General features: G+C 54.1%; 2 protein-coding genes and 1 long non-coding RNA gene across 8 annotated transcripts in view; 2 read left to right on the forward strand and 1 right to left on the reverse strand.

Annotated features, from left to right (window-relative positions):
• The window catches only part of PNPLA7 (patatin like phospholipase domain containing 7), an 84,205-nt gene extending 65,830 nt beyond the window's left edge, over window positions 1-18,375 (reverse strand). For all 6 annotated transcript variants that reach the window (XR_007916455.2, XM_051838879.2, XM_051838876.2 and 3 more), the window contains exons 1-8: window positions 18,237-18,375; window positions 16,118-16,192; window positions 15,938-16,025; window positions 15,486-15,565; window positions 14,068-14,159; window positions 13,800-13,940; window positions 13,125-13,284; window positions 10,786-10,866 (exon numbers count right to left, since the gene is read on the reverse strand). Coding sequence is in view for 5 of the 6 variants with exons in the window: in XM_051838879.2 (XP_051694839.2) it covers window positions 10,786-10,866; window positions 13,125-13,284; window positions 13,800-13,940; window positions 14,068-14,159; window positions 15,486-15,565; window positions 15,938-16,025; window positions 16,118-16,192; window positions 18,237-18,263 (744 nt within the window). In the remaining variant the exon portion in view is untranslated. The remainder of the gene's footprint in view (window positions 1-10,785; window positions 10,867-13,124; window positions 13,285-13,799; window positions 13,941-14,067; window positions 14,160-15,485; window positions 15,566-15,937; window positions 16,026-16,117; window positions 16,193-18,236) is intronic.
• On the forward strand, window positions 124-6,485 carry LOC138845871 (uncharacterized). The gene is made up of 3 exons (XR_011383142.1): window positions 124-3,801; window positions 4,586-4,863; window positions 5,431-6,485. It is a non-coding gene; the product is annotated as an uncharacterized lncRNA (long non-coding RNA).
• Window positions 18,376-19,188: 813 nt separating the features above from the next.
• MRPL41 (mitochondrial ribosomal protein L41) lies at window positions 19,189-19,654 on the forward strand. Its single transcript, XM_002723053.5, has one exon. It carries the CDS (start codon window positions 19,189-19,191, stop codon window positions 19,594-19,596), a length of 408 nt encoding a protein of 135 aa, XP_002723099.1. The 3' UTR covers window positions 19,597-19,654.
• The last annotated feature ends 272 nt before the right edge of the window (window positions 19,655-19,926 follow it).

Consider the following 19,926-nt stretch of genomic DNA (forward strand, 5'->3'; position numbering starts at 1 on the left):
TTAAACTGAGCCATTACTCACCTGCAGTAACATTTGCCCTTTATGGTGCACACCTTAGAATTCTGGCTGCCACCACACAAACAGAACAGCGCCGCCTGCAGATGTGCCCTTGTGGTCTCTTCCTGTCTCCTTTCCTTCTGCTGCTAGCTCCCCACAGCCCTCACCTGCCTTCTGTCCCCACGGTTTTGTCTTGTCAAAATGTCACACAAGCAGAATCAGGTGCTCTTGAGAGTCACCCATGTAGCTGGGTGCTCTGCATTCCTGAGTGCTTCCTGTTCAGGGACACATCTGTTTACTTGTACATTTGCAGTGAAGGACACATGGGTATATTCCAGTTTTGAGCAATTATAAAGTTGCTATAAACACACATAGAAAAGTCTTGTTGAATACAGCTCTCCTTGCTCTTGCTAAATACCCATAGTGAGTCTCCGAGGCCACAGCATAGGTGTACTCTTAACTCCACCAAAAGCTACCAACCACTCCACAGTTCTCACCAGCACCTGGAACATAATACATTTGTCTGGTCTATGTCTCAGTAAGTTCCTGAGTGACAGAAGCACCTCTGCTACTCACGGTGGGCCCCTCAGACTACATTTGAGTTATGCTAACATGACTGGTGGCAGCAAGGCCCAAGACAGTTGCCAGGAAGGGCAGGCCGTGTTCAGAGCCAGGGGACACAGGCTGAACCTCTCGCCCCTGGGAAATAATCACCCTGTCAGGGCTGTCAGTCACACATACACAGTCCCTGAGCTCTGTCCAGGACGTCTCACACCAGAGGCGCTCCTAGACTCACCTGGGGCCTCTTCTGGTTGGTTCTGGTTTTTACCCTTAATTGTATACTTGTGCTTCCCTGAGGTCTGAGTTGTTCAGAGAATTACTGGATCTGAGGTGGCCATAGGAGCCCCTGAACTTGGAGCCCGTTGATCACAAGTGAGGTGGCCGGGAAGTCCCTAGCTCTCAGCTGAAGTGAGGGCAGACTTTGTGGGGGCTGCGCCCCTAACCTGAGAAGATGCAGTCCCAGTGGTGTCATGGTGTCCCTTGCAGCTATTCCAGCAGCTGCAGTGCATTTCCACTTCCTGAGGGCATCTTTCCATGAGACTGTCTGCCTGCCACCCACCCTTTCTAAACCATGGTGTCCTGGAAGTGGTTTGTCTGGTTTTTGCCGGGTTTTGTTTCTCACAAGGTTCTGAGAGCCTTCTTGGCACACCCGTTGTCAGACACAGGTCTTGCAAATGTCGTCCCCCAGTCCGTGTCTTCACTTTATGGGTTTTGTTTGTTTGTTTGTTTTTGACAGGCAGGGTGGACAGTGAGAGAGAGAGAGACAGAGAGAAAGGTCTTCCTTTGCCGTTGGTTCACCCTCCAATGGCCGCCACGGCTGGCACACTGCAGCCGGCGCACCGCATTGATCTGAAGCCAGGAGCCAGGTGCTTCTCCTGGTCTCCCATGGGGTGCAGGGCCCAAGCACTTTGGCCATCCTCCACTGCACTCCCTGGCCACAGCAGAGAGCTGGCTTGGAAGAGGGGCAACCGGGACAGAATCCAGCGCCCCGACCGGGACTAGAACCTGGTATGCCGGCGCCGCAAGGCGGAGGATTAGCCTAGTGAGCCGCAGCGCCGGCTACTTTATGTTCTTTTAACTGCCTTGCACAGAGCACAAGCTTTTAGTCTCGGTGATTTACCATTTTTTTTCTTTCATGGATTATGCATTTTTGTGCCATATCTAAGAAATCTTTGCATTGTACAAGATGACATAATTTATTCAGAATGTTCTTTTGAAAGTTGTATACCTGCAGGTTTTACATTTTGGTCACAGAGCTACTGAGTTACACAGAGGTGTCCACTTGTGCAGCACTGAACTGAGAAGCCTGCCATCCCCAGCACTCTGCCCCTGTCCCTCTGCAGGTCTGGCTTCCTCCCTCTGTCCTATGGGCCTGCACGTCCACCATGTTCCCCGCACACACCACTGTCTTGCTGATTGTGGCTTCACGAGAAATCTTGAAATAAGATGGCATGGATCCTTCAACTTCATTTCCAAATTATTTCGGTTATTATAGTTTCCTTTCCTCTCCATATAATTTTATAATCAGTTTTTCTTTTTACAAAATAGTCTACTTGGACTTTGGCTTGAGTTATGTTGACTGACCTGGGAAACTGGCCTTCCTAAAAGTGTGTGGTCTTCCAAATCAGGTAAACAGTGACTTCTCCACTTAATTTAGGCCTTCTTTAACTTCCTTCAGAAGTAATACAAATTTTCAGCATACAGATCCTGGGCATATTTTGTCAAATAAACTTTCCTTAAGTATTTCATGGTTTTTGGTGCTATTATTTTTTTAAATTTCAAATTACTCATTGCTAATACACAGAAATACAAGAGCTTTAAATTAAAAAAAAATTATTTATGTATTTATATTTTAAAGGCATAGAGACAGGGAGAGATCTCTTCTCTGTTCTTTCATTCCCCAAATGGCCATAACAGCTAGGGCTGGGCCAGGCCAAAGCTAGGAGCCAGGAACTCCATCCAGGACTCCCACGTGGTTGTCAGGAACTCAAGTATTTGAGCCATCACCTCCCACCTCCCACCTCCCAGGGTGCATTAGCAGACAGACGCTAGATTGGAAGCACTCCCATAAGGGATGTAGGTGTCCTAACCTGGTGTTCGAAACCTGCATCTCCAAGAGGGGTCTTAACCACAGGGCCACACTCCTACCCTGACCACTGGCTTCTGCATATTGATAAGCTCACTCGTTACTTCTACTAGTTTTCTTGTAGATTCCATAGAATTTTCTCCCTGGATAATCATGTGCTTGTGAAAGGAGACGGCCTCTCCGCTCACTGCCCTGAGGAGGACCCCAAGGCTGACTGGGAGAGGTGACAGCCAATCTGGCTCACGCACCTCTTCAGGGAGCAGCACCAGTTGTTAGGAAGATGTTCTTTTCTGGGTTTAGGAACTTTCTTCTCCTCTTGGGTTAGGAAATTCTCTCTTTACCAAGAGTTTTACCATGAGTGTATACCAAATTTGGTCAAATGATTTTTCTGCATTTATTGAGAAAATCAGACATATGGTTTTTCTTCTTTAACCTACTGATATGGTGAACTACATTCACTGATTTTCAACTATGAAAACAGCTTCATATCCCTGGAATAAACCCCATTTGATGACAATATATTACGTATTACTATCAGTGCTGGCTACATATGTTTAATATTTTGTTAGAAGACTTTTATGTCTCTGCTCACGAGAGACTAGTTTGCAGTTCTCTTTTCCTTTGTCTTTCTCTGATCTGGTATCAAAAACAGAGTGGGGCAGTATTCTCCCCCTGCACTCTCCTGGAAGAGCTGTGTAAAATCAGCATCATTTCTTCCTTAAGCACTGTACTTGTCGGGCAGTCTCGTGAGGCCAGTTAGACCTGAAGCTTTTCTAGTCTGAAGGTTTTTTAGCTACAGACTTGATTCCTTCAATAGACACAGAGCTGTCTGGTAACCTATATCTTCTACAAGCAGGTTTGGATGTTTGTGTCTTCCAAGGAACTTGCTGATTTCATCTAAACTTGATTCCATGGCATGAAGTTGTTTATAACATTCCCTCCTGGACTGAAATCCTAGCCGGCTCAGGGCTCACTGTGCCATGCTTCATGAGGCCAGGGGAGGGGGGTGTCCCCTTACCCAGGGATCACGTGGCCTCTATGTAGACAGCCCTCTTCTCAGGTACCCACTGTCTGTACCCCAACTCAGATGCGGCCTCACTCTGCTTCCCAGGCCTCAGCTACAGGACCCATGTGGCCAGTGCATCTCCCCATTGTCAGTAAGTTTGGCAGCTGGGATGGGCAAAGGGGAACCCAGGGGAAGCTGGGAGAGGCATCCACAGACCAACCAGATGCAATTTCTCATCTCACACACATGGCTGGGGGCAGGGAAAAGGACACAGGACTGAGCAGGTAATGCCAAAAATGCATTTTATTTTCAAGTCTGCTTTTTATTTAGCCATAAAAATAATGCCCTCAACCTCACCAAAAGCAGGGAACTGTGAATAGCACAGGAAAAGGCTGTGTACTGGGTGTGAGGCCTACCTGCACATAACTGCCCTGGTGGGCAGGGGAGACCCAGGAGCGCACATTTGCAGATCCTGAGCAGTGTCATGGGTGATACCTGAATAATACCTGTCCACAAAGAGGGCTCTCACACTAGGAATCTTGCAAAAACTAGGAAAGGAGAAGAAGAATTCTCTCTAGTATGATGTCTTTATGAGACCTGGAGTCAACCAAAATTATACCACATATTGTACAAAAAAATTCAGAAATAGCCATCTGAGGAAGGAGGGGTGGAATCATAGCTCGCACAGGAAATGGTGCCAAGAGTCTAGAGCTAACCTGTTCTTTAGTTAGCCTTGGTCACAGCTACAAAACGCAGGCTGTAGCTAATGTATTGCATGTAGCTAGCATGCTTTTGTGTATACCTTAAATATTTCATAACACTGTGGAGATTTTAAAAATAAAGCCTACTTGCGAGTAAGAAGGGTAGATTGAAGGGAAACGTCTGTCTTCGCTCTCTCATTTAACCCACACACACTTGTCACTGCTCTCTTAAAGACACAAACTTGCAAGGGTAAGGACAACAGTGGTCTACGAATGGCAACACCACTTAGAAGCCGCTGAAATCAAGCGACAGCCGTGGCCTGTGGAGCTCATTAATGAAGCTGACACGCAGGCCTTCGCAACAGAGACACCATGGAGAAAATGGGTCCTCACTGCCAAGCCTGCAGCAGGGGCAGGAAGTGGAGCCAGCACCGCGAGGGGCTCACATATCGCGAGGCCGAGAGGAGCCCACCCTGGGTCTCCTTCCCAGGACGGTAGGGGCCTTTCTGCGGGTACCCTGTGTTCTCCTGGGAGGGGAGAGGCAGACAGGGCTGAGGGCTGCAATAGTATGGCTAAGGGCAGAGGGCATGGTCCACTGGGGGCAAGCCACCTTCAGAATTCTCTCCCAACCTTGCGCAGACCCTGACCCCCAAAGGAAGGGAGGAGCTGGTTTCTGTGGGATCCTCTTGTAAGGGGCCCCAGATGAAGCCTTGACCACACATTGGGCTTGACACCCATGGTCCAAATGTCTTGAGATTTTTTTTTTCATAACCAACCCATACAACTACTTCCAAGACAAAGCAGAGAACACTTCCAGCCTTCCTGATTCAGCAGCCAACCTGACCCTGAGCAGACAGCTGCTCACAGCACACAGCTGGCAAAGCAGCCCAAAGGCTGAGCCCCTCCCACCACAGGTTTTTTAAACAAAGTTTTAATGGAACACAATCATACCTACTCCCAACATACTACCTGTGGCTCTTCACACTAAAGATGGCAGAGACCATGCAGCCCATAAAGTGAAATAGTTGCCATTTGGCCTTTTACAGGAGACTTGGTCACTGTTCCACCATCTTCAACAGGGCCGCCTGCCTCTGACCCTGCGTGAGCACAGCCTGCCTGCACCTGCTCCCTGGGCTGGACCTCCCTGCTATCTGTCACATGTCTACACTGGCTTGTGTGGCTGTGCCCACTGAGGACTTCATTCTCACCTGTGTGGACTGTGGTAGACAGAAAACCCCTCATCTGAAGACAGAGACAAAAATAAACTGAGAAGAGCCACAGACAACACAGGAAGCTAGAGACCCTTTTTTGGGACTTCACCCTGGGAGCCAGGAGCCCTCACACCAAGAAGCTAGTTTACAGAGATGCCCAGAGAGCAGCAGCAGCAGAAATCTCTTGAAATGAAAACCATGATGGCTGACTGGTACTGTGGCTCAGTAGGTTAAAACTGTGGCCTGCAGCACCGGCATCGCATATGGGCTGGTTCAGTTCCCAGCTTCTCCACTTCCAATCTGGCTCCCTGCTGATGGCCTGGACAAGCAGTGGAAGATGGCCCAAATCCTTGTGCCCCTGAACCCATGAGGGAGACCCAGATGAAGCTCTGGGATCCTGGCCCAGTCCTGGTCATTGTGGCCATTTGAGGAGTAAACCAGAGGATGGAAGGTCTCTGTCTCTCATTCTCTTTCTATAACTCTGCCTCTCAAATAAATAAATATTAAAAAAAAAAAAAAAAAAAAAAGCTCAGGACTTGGAGCTCAAGACACAGACCTTTAAAAAAATAAATAAAGATGGGGTCAGTGCAATGGCCTAATGGGTAAAGCCACTGCCTGCAGTGCCGGCATCCCATATGGGTGCCAGTTTGAGTCCCAGCTGCTCCTCTTCCGATCCAGTTCTCTGCTGTGGCCTGGGAAAGCAGAAGATGGCCCAAGTGCTTGGGCCTCTGCACCCGTGTAGGAGACCCGAATGAAGCTCCTGGCTTCTGGCTTCGGATCGGCTCAGTTTCTGCCGTTGTGGCCATTTAGGGAGTGAATTAACAGATGGAAGACCTCTCTCTCCTCTCTCTGCCTCTGCCTCTCTGTAACTCTTTCAAATAAATAAATAAATCTTTAAAAAATAAATAAAGCGAAAAACAAAATAATGACAGAATTCAGTGGAAGGTTTAGAAAGTAAAGTACTAGAGGGGCTGGTGCTGTGGCGCAGCGGGTTAACACCCTGGCCTAAGCACCGTTATCCCATATGGGTGCCAGTTCGAAACCTGGTTGCTCCACTTCCGATCCAGCTCTTCGCTATGGCCTGGGAAAGCAGTGGAAGATGGCCCACATGCTTGGGCCCCTGCACCCACGTGGGAGACCTGGAAGAAACTCCTGGATCCTGTCTTCGGATTGGTGCAGCTCCGGCTGTTGCAGCCAATTGGGGAGTGAACCAGTGGATGGAAGACCTCTCTCTCTCTCTCTGCCTCTCCTCTCTCTGTGTAACTCTTGACTTTAAAATAAATAAATAAATCTTTAAAAAAAAAAGAGAGAGAGAGTGAGAGAGTAAAGTACTACAAAGTACAGCAAGAAGACTAAGTTAGCACGAAATAGAAACAATTCTAGATTGGCAAGGTTTTTTAAAAAATATACCCCTTGAAACCTTTTCCAGGAAGTTCTAGAGCTCTTTCCCAGCACAAGAAAAAGGGAAATCTGCTAGGCACAGGCAGGAGAGGGAGGGAGGGAGGGCAGCTGGGCAGCAGGCCAGGGACAGCCAGATGGGGCAAAAGGTGGGGAAGGGGCCAGAGTGGTGGTGTGGGGATTAAGGCGCCGCCTGTGACCCCAGCATCCCCATCAGAGCGCTGGCTCAAGTCCTGGCTGTTCCTGGCTAGTCGGCTTCCCAGCCAGCAGGTCGTGGCTCAGGAACTCCGCCACCATATGGGAAACCTGGATGGAGTTCTAGACTTCTGGCTTCAGCCTTGCCCAGCCCCGGTGTTGCAGGCATCTGGGGAGTGAGCCAGAGGACGAAAGATCTCTCTCCTTCTTCCTTTCTCCTTCTCTGTCTGCCTTTCAAATAAATAAATAAACCTTTAAAAAAAAAAAAAAGTGGGGATGGGATGGGGAAGAACTCCAGGTGAGTCACTTGTGTTAGGGTGTGAGTTTGTGATAGGCACAGAAAAAAAGACTAAACAGCCAGGAAGTGAGGGTACTGTGGACTCCAGAGAAAACAAAAAGCTGGCAAGAAGGGTATCAGCCCCAACACAGCACATGGCCACCAGTAAACACTCACAGTCTTAGTAACAGCACCATGAAGGCAGACATGGGGCCAGGGAGGGGTGGAGAGGCACACTGCCACTGAGGAAGACAGGTCCTCAGGGGAGGCCCACAGTGGGAAGTGGCGCCTCCGGACGGGGGATGGCGGGGTGTGACAGGCTCGTGCTATTTATAAAGTGGCCACATGTTCTTAGAATTTGTCCATGTTATTTTTTAGGAATTTAAATTTTTTAAATTACAAACATAATTGTCTGGTGAGGCAAAAACAATGTCATCCCAATGCCTGCTTAATCATAATACAGAGTTACTGTCTCTCAAATATCACTCCCCCATGTTCTACTCCCACAGTACTCAAGGTGGTAGACGGGCTGAGCTGGCACCAAGAAGGGGAGGTGCACTGTGGCTGGCTGGGAGGCTGGGCAGCCCCCCTTCCTGGCCACACGCATCACAACATGGCTGGGATCCAAAAGGCCTCTCCACCAGTTCACACTGAAGCAACTTTTTGTTTAAAGAAAAACAAACCAGGGGCCAGCTCTGTGGTATAGAGGGTTGGGCCTCTGCCGGCAGTGTCAGCATCCCATGTGGGCACCGATTCAAGTCCCGGCCGCTCCACTTCCAATTCAGCTCCCTGCTATGGCCTGGCAAAAGCAGTGAAGGATGGCCCAAGTGCTTGGGTTACTGCACCTAAGTGAGAGACCCGGAGTAGCTCCTGGCTCTTGGCTTCAACTGGCCTAGACCCGGCCACTGTAGCCATTTGGGGAGTGAGCTAGCAGATACAAGATATCTCTCTCTCTCTCTCTCTCTCTCTCTCTCTCTGCCATTCAAATAAATAAATAAATCTTAAAAAAAGAAAAAGAAAAACCAACCAGGTGGGAAGGGTGCAGATGCCCTCCATGGAGCCGAGGCTTGCCTAGGCTCTTCCTGCTCCTGTTCAGGCCCACGAGGTCCCCTTAGGTAGTCAAGAACCCCCAAGAGGCCAGCCATAGCCACCCAGAGCAGCACAGAGGTGGACTCGGTGGCCTGGGCCCATGCTGGCGGCACTCAGAGCTAAGTCCTGGCCTTTCAAAGGCAGCCTTGCAGAGAAGGCGCTGTCCTCCTCCTCCTTGGTGGGCGGCCTCCCCAGCCCAGGCCAAGCGTTTTACGGGGACACATCGGGTTCTGCACATACGGCAAGACCTGGTGGGGGGTACCTATGCTTCCACCCTAGGCCATAAAACACCTCAGAGCACATCTGTGTCTGTCCAACAAGGAGCAGGTAAGCACACTCAACACCCAAAATCTCTGTCTGGAGTCTGCCGTTTCCCTGACGACACTCATGAGAACTAGAGGTTGGGTTGGAGGACACCACTCGGGCTCCATCCCAAGCTTTCATGGACTCTGGACTCTGTCTGAACGAATCCCAGCCAAACCTCTGAGTAACGGCTCCAGAGATCCATCCTAACCCAGACTAGACAGCTGAGGCCAAAGTCACGTCAATGCCCAGATGCAAATAAATGCAATGGAGAGTAAAACTAAAATAGAAACCTCTTTTGAAGTTACACAGGTACATGCATTTTAAAAAAATTATTTACTTGAAAGGCAGGGGTAGAGAGAGAAAATGAGAGGGAGAGACAGAGACGCAGAGATTTTCCATCCTCTGGTTCACTCCCCAAAAGGCCACAATGGCCGGAGCTGGGCTGATCTGAAGCCAGGAGCTCCCTCCAGGTCTCCCACATGGGGTACAGGGGCCCAAGCACTTGGGCCATCCTCCACTGCTCTCCCAGGCCATTAGCAGGGAGCTGGATCGGAATTGGAGTGGTGGGACTCAAACCAAGGCCCATATTGGATGCTGGTGCTGCAGGCAGCAGTTTCACCAGCTGTGCCACAGTACTGGCCTTTGTGCATTTCTTAAAATTCAGCTAATGTGCACTAAGATTTGTTTCATGCATACAGATTTTACTTATAAGAAAAAAATTAAACACTAAATTCTAGCTAATAAGCAAACTGAGAGGCTGGCACAGTGGTGTAGCAGGTAAAGCTGCCACCTGCAACACCAGTACCCCATATGGGCGCTTGTTTGAGTCCCAGCTGCTCCACTTCCAATCCAGGTCCCTGCTAATGCGCCTGGGAAAGCAGTGGAAGATGGCCCAAGTGCTGGGGTCCCTGCCACCCATGTGGGAGACCCAGAGGGAGTTCCAGGCTCCTGGCTTCAGCCTTACCCATTTGGCCATTTGGGGAGTGAACCAGTGGATGGAAAATCTCCCCCCCCCCTCTGCAACTGTGCCTTTCAGATAAATAATTTAAAAGAGAGAGAGAGACTAAACTGAGTGGGATTCACAGTGGCTGGTGAGGGGCACACAGGTTGATTTTACTGCTCTGCCTACTTCTACAATGTCTGAAACGTTCTGCGGTTAAAGTTAAAAATCTGGAGGTGACCATTTATCCTAGTGATCTGCTGGCCTGCACCCCACATCACAGGGCTTGGGTTGTGTCCCAGCTCTGCTGCAGATTCCAACTTCCTGTTAAGGCACACCTTAACAGGAAGAGGTGGTGGTGGCTGGAGCATTTGCCGTTTCTTGCCGTTTCCTGCCAACTTCATGGGAGACTCAAAGATTGAGTTCCCAGTGCCTGGCTTCATCAGACGGGGGACCTCTCGCACTCTCGCTCGCCCTCTCTCTCTCTCTCTGCCTCTCAAATAATTAATTTTTTAAGAAACTTAAAAATCATGAGAGAACATGAGATGTTATTTCCTTAATCTGCTGACCACCGGGGGGATGGGCAATTGCCTCCAAATTGCAAATGTGCATCCCCAGGCCCCAGTGGTTTATCCTAAGGATTTGTCCCGCAGACCGGTTGACAAGTGTGAAACAGTATGCACAGGGGTCCAGTTACTGCTCACCGCCACCATGAACAGCAAAACACTGTGGTGTGAAACTGGTACAGGAGGGGTCTCAGGGCCCAGACCAGAAGGATCATTTTTCTCTACGACCTTTTGTGCTTCTTGAATGTTGTACCACATTCAGTCTGAAGAACAATCAGTTAAAAGACAGTCAAAACCCTTAACCAAATTCCCAGCTGCTCTTAAACACACAGTCAAAGCTGTTCCCACGATACCCCCTTACTGCCATGGTTTCCATCAAGGTCCTCCTCCTGTCACTGCGTCACTGTGCAGAGGAGCCCTGCTGGTGACAGTGCCTGTCTGGTGGTACTCACGGTGATGCCGCCCAGGATGCTCAGGAGGCTCTGCACGCTGTCTCCAGCCAGAACGTCTTTGACCACCACCTCGGTGCCGTCCTGCACTCAGAAAGCAGAGTGAGTCACTAGGCCAGACTTCGGGGGCGGGGCTGTCCACAGGACTGGCAGGGGGTTCAGACGGACAAGCCTGCTGTACTCAGGTCTGATACGCTCGAAAGAAAAACGAGGATGAACAACGCCTGTCCAGCGGAGCCTCGGTCTCTCAATGCCATGACTTCCCAGGGTGGGTCCCGGGTGTCTCCAACTGCAGGGCTCCGGGAGACAAACCAACTAGCTCCCAATATTCCCAGTGTAAAGAGATTTACAATAAACTGAGATTTATTTATGTTTGTTTAAAAAGCATAATGATGGGAATGAGGTGGGGAGAGATCGTCCATTTGCTGGTTCACTTCTCAAGTGGCCTGAACAGCCAGGTCTGGGCCAGGCCAAAGCCAGGAGCCTGGATCTCCATCCTGGTCTCCCATGTGGGTGCAGGGGCCCAAGCACTCGGGCATCCTCTGCTGCTTTCCAGGCACGTCAACAGGGAGCCGGACCAGAAGTGGAGCAGCAGGGACTCGAACTGGTGCTCCAGTAAGGGACGCTGACATTGCAAGTGGCTGACTGACCTGCTGCGCCACAACACCTGCCTCTGACAGCATTGTAGCACGATTTCACCCTAGGCTAAGGAAAAGGGAGAAAACCGTGCAGTTTTGTGACTTAATACAGGAACATGTCAGCTTGACCTCAGAAGTCCTTCTTAAAAAAATAAAAATTTGGTTTTTTTATTTGAAAGGCACAGTTATGGAGAGACAGAGGCAGAGAGAGAGAGAGAGAGAGAGGTCTTGCACTGGCTGGTTCACTCCCCAAATGGCCAAAACGGCTACAACTGGGCTGATCTGAAGCCAGGAGCCAGGAGCTTCCTCTGGGTCTTCCACACAGATGCAGGGGCCCACGCACTTGGGCATCTTCTGCTGATTTCCTAGGCCATAGCAGAGAGCTGGGAGCAGGAGAGGAGCAGCCAGGACTTGACTGGCACCCACATGGTTTGCCGGCACTGCAGGCAGTGGCTTATCCTACTATGCCACAGTGCCGGCTCCCAGAAGTCCTTTTTGAAGTCATCCAAATCCTGCACTGGTCTCTTCCCTTCTGGTCCAAAGGCCAGAGAGGCACCAGCTCCGGTCCTTGCAGGAGGCCCCCCCAGGAGTCGGACCAGGCGCTTCTGGTCTTCCAGTTGACACCTCTGTTCCTCAGGGCTGCGGCTCCACTTCTCCAGACTGGATGGAAGAAGGCCCTTTCCTTTCAAAAATCTCACCAACTCCAGCCACGGACGAAGCTACACCTCAGAATCAAACTTCCGCCAGAGGGCGGTCATTTGGCCTGGCAGCTGAGGAGCCTGAAAGGCCCAGGCTCCTTGGGGCTGGGGGCGCCCCATCCTGTACTGGAGCCCCAGAATCACTGCCAGTTCTTGGTTCCTGCCATTACAGATGCTCACAGGCAGCCCAGTCATGGGTCAAGTAGCTGAATCCCTGCCATCCACCTGGGAGACCTGGATGGAGTTCCCAGCTCCTGCTTCAGCCTGGTCCAGCCCTGGTCATTGCAGGCATTTGGGGGATGAATAGGCAGATGTGAACTCCCGTGCTTGCTCTTGCCTTCCTGCCCCGCCCCCATCTTTCTGCCATCAGATTTCTTTAACAATCTGCCCAGACAACTCCTTTGGTGTGGAAACGCCAGGACAGTGCAGGAGCCATCAGGAGTTTCACCCAGTCCTGGGACCGTGGCAAAGATGTGAGTTCTCATGGGATTCACTTAACCAACAGTAAGCAGTGGGAGGCCCAGGTCAGGGCCCCCAGGAACCAATACCACCGCCAGAAAGCAACTCAACATTGAAAGGACCTGCGGTGGGGACCCCACAACACCCTTGGCAATGGCAACTCCAAGTATGCGATTTCAGAGGCAGGAAACAAGCATTTAGCTCCTGGGTGAGTTACAACCGAAGCCTGAAAGTAGGGCAAGGTTCACGGATGGTAATAAATCAGCATAACGACTAACATCAAAATTAAAGGGAGTATTCTGAGTTCTCAGAAAAACGTGTTTGCAAGTGAAATGTAGAGAGAAAACCACATAAAACACCGCCGCATGTGTCACACAGTGAGTGCCCAAGTGCACAAGAGCGGGAGGCGCTGCACCAAATTAAAATGTGTGAACGGTGTTAGGAAGGTGTGCCTTTCCCCTGAACGTTGCCCTAACCGTTCAGCGGGAAACTCCAGAGACGTAAGACGACAGACAGCTACGTGCAAGCAGGGTCGCCCCCGACTCACCGCGTCCTGGACGCAGACCTCCAGCCGGCCATCCTGGACCACGTAGATGCTGGTGTCCGGCTCGTCCGGCTGGAAGACAGGCTCCCCCTCCTGCAGCTGCACGAAGACCATGTGCTTGCAAAGCTCCAGGAACAGCGGCTTCTCAAAGTGGCCCAGGACCCTGCAGGAACCAGAGTAGGGGAGGCGGGGGAGACACAGACCTCGCGCACATGGACAAACCACAGGCAACCTGTCAGGACTGTAAACTTCCGAGATCCCCATCAGCTCAAAGGACTCCTCAAGCTTTGACTGTGACCTTGATCCAGGTGCTTCCTGGGATGAGCCAGGTGAACAAGAGGAAGGGGTACCCTGCAGGGCCTGATGGCAAGACGGGGAAGGGGAGGGACCCAGACACGCAGCCACACACGGCTCACTTGATCTGCATTCGTTACTGAAGGAGGAAACACTGACAAACAGTTCACAGAACAAGAAAGCACTGGCAAGGACGCAAGCACCTCCCGAGGCTCTGCTGCCCAACACTGCACTGTGACCGTGACAACACGTGAACCGCCCACGGGCCAGGGGGCAGCAGCCACACGGCTTTGCCAGCCACCACAGGGGAGCCAAGCTGAAGACAGTCGCGAGTGACACCGCGGGGGAGTGGGCACGGTAGGCCTCCCACCCTCACTGTCTCACCGAACGCTCTTCAACATGTACAGGACTTCCGAGGGCAGCTGAGAGCTCTGCACGTCAGACTCGCTGAGGCCGGCCTCCAGCAGGCATGGTGGCGGCTCCTTGGGCTGCAGGGTGGGATACTCCTTCCTGAAACGCAGAATCCTGTGGGGCCAAGATTTGCTCACCCTGGGAACAGCGACATGCCTGTGGCTGTGGGGAGGACCCTGTGGGCTCTCTGTCCCCACCAGGGGGCCACTGGGGTTGTGTGATCTGCGGGATGCTCCAGTACCTCTTGGCCAAAGAGAGCACCTTGGCCCTCTTCCGGGTCCGCAGCCGGGGTGCAGCAGTGTTCCCGACCAGTGCGTGGGGCAGCGTGGTCACCTGCAGACCAAAGAGACAATAAGTGACCATCTGGCAAGGCGTGGGTGGGCAGCCTGCACTCCTGATGTCAGCTGCCAGGGTACAGCTGTGCCATCCCCCCCACCTTAAGGGCCACTCTCAAAGGGGACATTGCCATTGACAAGTGCGTAGCTCACAGCACAGGACTGTTCTCACTGTGCCCAAAGAGCTTCATGCCTGCTGCCCCCACCCCTCCTCTTCCATTTGGGTCACCACAGTCCCTTCCCACAACCCTTTAAAAGCCTACCACTGTTCAGTCCACCTTCTAGCCAGCAGCCACTGCCCCATCTGCCCCGGGTGCGGAACGTTCTCTGACAGCACCCATCCTCTGCCCAGCACAGCAGCGGTCACGACCGAGGGGCTCTAGCGTGCCGCCCTTTCTGTCTGCAGCCTCGCTCAGGCACCATTGCTTCGTGGCCTCTGCCTGAGCCCATCACACCGGGTCCAGTGGCCCTTGCTGGTGTTTCCATCACTGTGACTCTTCCTTTAGGTCCTGGGGTCCCTGATCTCCCAGCCCCTCTCACTGACCACTGCACAACTTTCCTGGGTCTGCTGGTTAATGGCCACCCCACCTGACCTCCAAGACCCTGCTCCAGGTCCTTCGTGTATGGCCCCTGACTCAGCACAGCTGGCCATGCAGATCCTGATGCGGACCGAAGACCCACACCCTTTGAGCTTTTCAGGGTTTCTACAGAGGAGATTTAGACTCATTCCAAGTGATTCCTGGGAATTGCTGGATCTGGTGGGTCTATTAACTGCCCATTAGCTGAAGACCAGAAAGAGCTAAGCCAGGCTGCCTATCCCCTGATTATGGCTTGCTAAATGTGGATTCCTGGACCCCAACATGTGAGGACTCAGGAATCTGTGGTTTAGAAGGTTCCAGAACCCCTACTGATACTGAACAATGAGTCAACACAGCATCTACCTTGGGGGTGAACATGCAGGTCTTTGGGGAACTTGGATACCTAGTCTCAGGGGGCTGACTCCTTCCTCAGCTCAGCCCCCCAAGTCCTGGCAGAGACCACCCATCTGGGCACTAGGACCAATGCACCCACCTGTCCCCAGGGAAGTGACATCGTGTCCTGTTCTCCTTCACAGCAAGTGTGCACTTCAGAGTGCCAGAGACCACCATCTTTTCCCACTTGGGTCCTTTACTCCACCTCCCCCAGAGCCTCCGGGGCTGCCCCACCAGTTGAGTTGAGTGGGGAAAGGTACCTCCAGGCAAAACGTGCTGGGTTTGGCAGGGGCTGCAGAGAGGCCAGAACACTGACCAAGGTGGTCAGACTGGGGAGACTGCACTACACTTACCTTTCTCATGATCTTCCGGCCATAGAACATTACTTTGTCTCTTTTCCGGAATCTGTACTGAGGAGTGGGCTGTGTCTGTCCTGTAAGGGGAGAGAAGGGGTGGCTGGGAAACTGTGAGAGGGGAGGGCTCTGCCAGGGCAGGCTGCACAAGTACATGCTGTGAGCTTCCCTGGTGTACCACACAGCTGTGGCACTGAGCCAGGCCCTGGAAACTCAGGTGCCAGTCCCACCCCAGCTACCATGGAGTCAGAGTAAGGGAAGGGTCTAGGTGACAGCCCTGTTGCGTAGGAGGAGGGGGCCTCATCTCCTCTCCCTGGAGTCTTGCTCAGGAAATGAGGGCAGAAAAGGTTCTGAGTAGTCTTGGCCTCCTGAGCCCGGACAGGCCACTGGAGTGCAACACCAGTGTCCCAGCTTCTCCACCCTCTGAACCTGGTCCCAACCAAGGTACTCACGAGATCTCTCAACTCTTCTAGACACAAGAAAGATGATGCTGCCAACAAAGGCCAGTGCCAGGAGGGCTCCGATCACAATCCCCATCAGCTGAGCAAGAGGGGACACCAGACATGCGTCAGCAAGGCCACCTCAGCCACAGGCCCGCCCAGATGCCACCCGAGAGGCCTGGGAGGTGTTACCATGGTGGACTGTGAATGCTCCTCCATGAGCAGCAGCCCCCAGAAGCGCAGGGCACTTCCCAGGCAGAAGCCAGTCTGGAACAGAATCAAATGATCTGCATGGACAAGGAGTCAGGGCAGCAAGAACGGAGCTGTGGGTCAGGGGGATTCAATGGCTATGGAGATTTCCGGCGAGAGGCGACCTCACCAGGGGCTGAGGTCCTCTAAGCCCACCAGCCAAGAAGCTTTCAGGGCCACTTGTCTACCTCAGGTTCCTGGGGCTCATGCTGTGGACAACAGATGCCCCACACATCCCCAACACACCTGAGTCCTGAGAGCTCCGGCTCCCCGAGACACAGGTGGAAGGGAAACAAGCCCTAGTCACATGGGAGACAATGGCCACCACTCAAGGCCCTGCATAAGGCCCATGGGGCCCACAGAGCCGTGCCTGGAAGTCCCCTGGAACCTCTGGATTTGAGAACATTCTGTATCAGTTCACCAAGCAAAAAAGAAACAGTAGAGAGGGCTGCATGTGCCAGTATCCTACTGTATGCTGGGGGATGTGAGGGGGGAAGAGAGGTCCAAGCGGGATGGTGAGGTGGGAAGCCAGCACAGGATGCTGCTGGTTCCCTAACAGGTCCAAGAGAAAACACGATAAAGAAAGAAGCCAGACAAGCAGCCACTGGCCCTTCATCCTGAATCCGCACCTTTCTCCCACGCAGCCAGGAGCTGGGTGGGTTGGGGAGACAGCCTTTCTGTCCTTTCGGGTTTCTATACAAACCAGGCACTAACTCGGCGCCCGACCTTCAGAGAGCCAGGACTTAGCCACAGCAAGCTGTGCCAGAAGACCTGCGGATATCTGAAGGACACTCTGGACAGGGTCCAAGGAAGGCTGCCACACCAGAACCGCAAAGGAGCAGCCCAGAAGACTCAGCCCTTTGAACCTAGCTCTGGAAGCGCACAAGTCCTGAGTCCTGAGCTAACAACCACAGAGAGGCCCCTCTGTCCTGAGAGAAGTGCCATCAGGTGGCCTCCCTGCTGCGTGTGCTCACACAAACCAAGACAGCCGCGCCGTTGCAAGGTGACCTGATCTTAAGGCAGCACTGTCGCTGACATAAAGACGCCGTCTAGGCAAGGTGTCAATCAGGAAATGAAAGGGCTGGATTTTCCCTGCAGTGTCTGCCCCTAGCCCTGCACCCTAACTCCTCTCCCTCCCTCCTAATCCAGCACAGCTGCTTTCCCATGATGCACCCGAGTCCCCTCCGGCACCAACAGGACACCATGAACACGCGTCAGAGGAGATGCCATGACCCCCACCCAAACTCCACCCTTACCCCATAAAGGGGTCCACTAAACCGGGGGCAGCTCTGCGTCCTCACAGACTCTCCTCTCTTCCCCTTAGGCAGCCTCCTGTCCAGCGGCAAAAGCCTGGAATAAAATACCCGGGAAACATATTCCCACAACTCCTCCAGGCTCAGCTCCCAAACAGGCCCCAAGTGGGGGCATGACAGCACCACAACCACGCCCTTCACTTAAGTAACCGCTGTCCCTCTGAGCCGTGACCATGAGGTCTGTCTACCAAGGAAAGGCCGATCACATGGGCAGCCCTAACCTCTTCCCGTCAGCCTTTTCTAGCTTTTTTTTTTTTTTAATATTTTTTTTATTTGAAAGGCAGAATTAAGAGTTCTTCCATCTGCTGGTCCACTCCCCAGATGGCCACAACAGCTAGGGCTGGGGGAGCCGGAAGCTTCAGCGGAGTCTCCCAGGTGGGTGCAGGGGTCCAGGCACTTGGACCATCTCTACCGCTTTCCCAGGCGCGTTAGCAGGGAGCTGGATTGGAAGTGGAGCAGCTGGGACTCGAACCCGTGCCCACATGGGATGGCGGTGCTGCAGGCCGCGGCTGAAGCCCTCTGCACCATATTGGCAGCCCCAGGCTTTTCTAGCTCCGGAGATTGTCTTAAGGGGTCTAATTCCCGGCTCGTGAGTAAACGCTTCGCGGTGCGGCTACAGATTGGGACAGCGACACTGCACAAAACCAGCGCTGCAAGTCGCAGAGGGAACCACCACGCAGAGCGTGAGCGGGCCGCGGTCCCGCCTCGGCGCCCGGCGGCCTCCTCACGCCCCGTACCCACCTACCCACCTCCGGGCAGGCCTCTTCCTCCTCCATAGCTGAAGGGGCGGCACCTGGGCGGCCGCGGGGTCAGCCCTCCCCGGGGGCTCCCCAGGCCAGATTAGGTTTGCACGGGAAGTCTGCAGCACACTCTGCTCTCTGAAGAGAAACTGCCTGGCTCAGAGCCCGTCCCTCCGTCAGCAGCCCTCACGTGGCCAGCGGGGAAACGAGTCACTGGGCGCAGCGCCGGGCAGGTCCAGGCAGGGTCCGGGCGGCCCCGCCAGGCCTAGGGCAGCTGCGCGCGAGTTTGTCCCTCTCCAGGGCCGGGGCGGGGCCTAGGGCTGAGGAGGGACAGGACCCAGCGCGGTCGGACTCGGGGGACCCAAACGATGACCTCGGGGACCACGACGGCCCTGGGAGCCCCGCAGGCCGGGCGCGCGGTGAAAGAGGACCCCGGCCCTCAGGAGGTGCTCGGGGCAGGCAGGGCGGCTGCGCACTCCGCCCGCGCGCCCCGCCTCAGGCTGTCACTGGAACTGAGGCGGCGCGGAGCGCGGAGGACGCCCGCGGCCGCGCGTCCCGGCTCAGGGCGAGGGCCTGAGGGCGCCCCTGCCCTCAGCGCCTCAGCCCGGGAGCGCCACCCCCGCCCCAGAGCGCCTCGGCCCGGAGCAGCGCCCTCGGGCGCGGGGCGGTGACTCGGGTCCCGCGCGCCCGCGCCCGACTCCGGACCTCTCCGCGCATTGGCTGAGGCCCTTGCGGCCACGCCCGCTGGCGGCGGCGGCAGCCAATCGAAGACGCCCTTGCTGCGTGGTGCCGGCGGCCGGAAGCGGAGCGAGGCGGTGGCCGGGGTCGCGCTGCACGGACCGAGTGGGAGCGGCGGGCCGCGTCTCCGTCCAGGTGGGTGCGCGCGCGGGGTCCGCGCCCCGGCAGCTCGGCGGGTGGCCGTGACCGTGGGTCTCACAGCTCATCTCGTCGCAGGGCACGCATGGGCATCCTGACCGCGGTGACCCGGGGCCTGGTCCGCGGTGCGGACCGCATGAGCCAGTGGACGAGCAAGCGCGGGCCGCGCACCTTCAACAAGGGCCGCGGCGCCAAGGGCACCGGCGTGCGCGCCTCGGGCGGGAGGTTCGTGCCGGTGAAGGAGATGGCTCCGGAGTTCGTGGTGCCGGACCTGGCCGGCTTCAAGCTCAAGCCCTACGTGTCCTACCGCGCCCCCGCGGGCGCCGACGAGCCCCTGACGGCCAAAGCGCTGTTCCTGGACACCGCGGCCCCTGCGATCGAGAAGGACTTTCGAGAAGGTGCTTTCGACCCCGAGAACTTGGAGAAGTACGGCTTCGAGCGCACCCAGGAGGGCAAGCTCTTCCAGCTGTACCCCAAGAACTTCCCGCGCTGACTCCCGCCCCGGGGGCCTTCCCGCGCCCCTTGTCCATTAAAAGCCCTTCGCGTCCCCACGGGGTGTCTGTGTGGGTGGCATCAGGTCACGTGGTCACGCGGCAGATTCCACTCACTGCCCAGGCAGGCCACGCGGGACCACAGCTCGGCTTGGTGAAAGGTCGTCCTGGGCCCGAGGTAGGGATGCAGGGAAGTCTGGACAGCCCGGGCTGCTGGCATTCCGCACTTCAGCCACGCAGCTCCTCCCAGACAAGACATCAGGGGCATCCCAGTTACTCCACAGTGAGGAGTGGGTGCCCTGTAGACGGCCCACATCGCAGGCTAATGATCC

Source organism: Oryctolagus cuniculus, chromosome 1, assembly GCF_964237555.1.
Source record: "Oryctolagus cuniculus chromosome 1, mOryCun1.1, whole genome shotgun sequence".
Lineage (NCBI taxonomy): Eukaryota > Metazoa > Chordata > Mammalia > Lagomorpha > Leporidae > Oryctolagus > Oryctolagus cuniculus.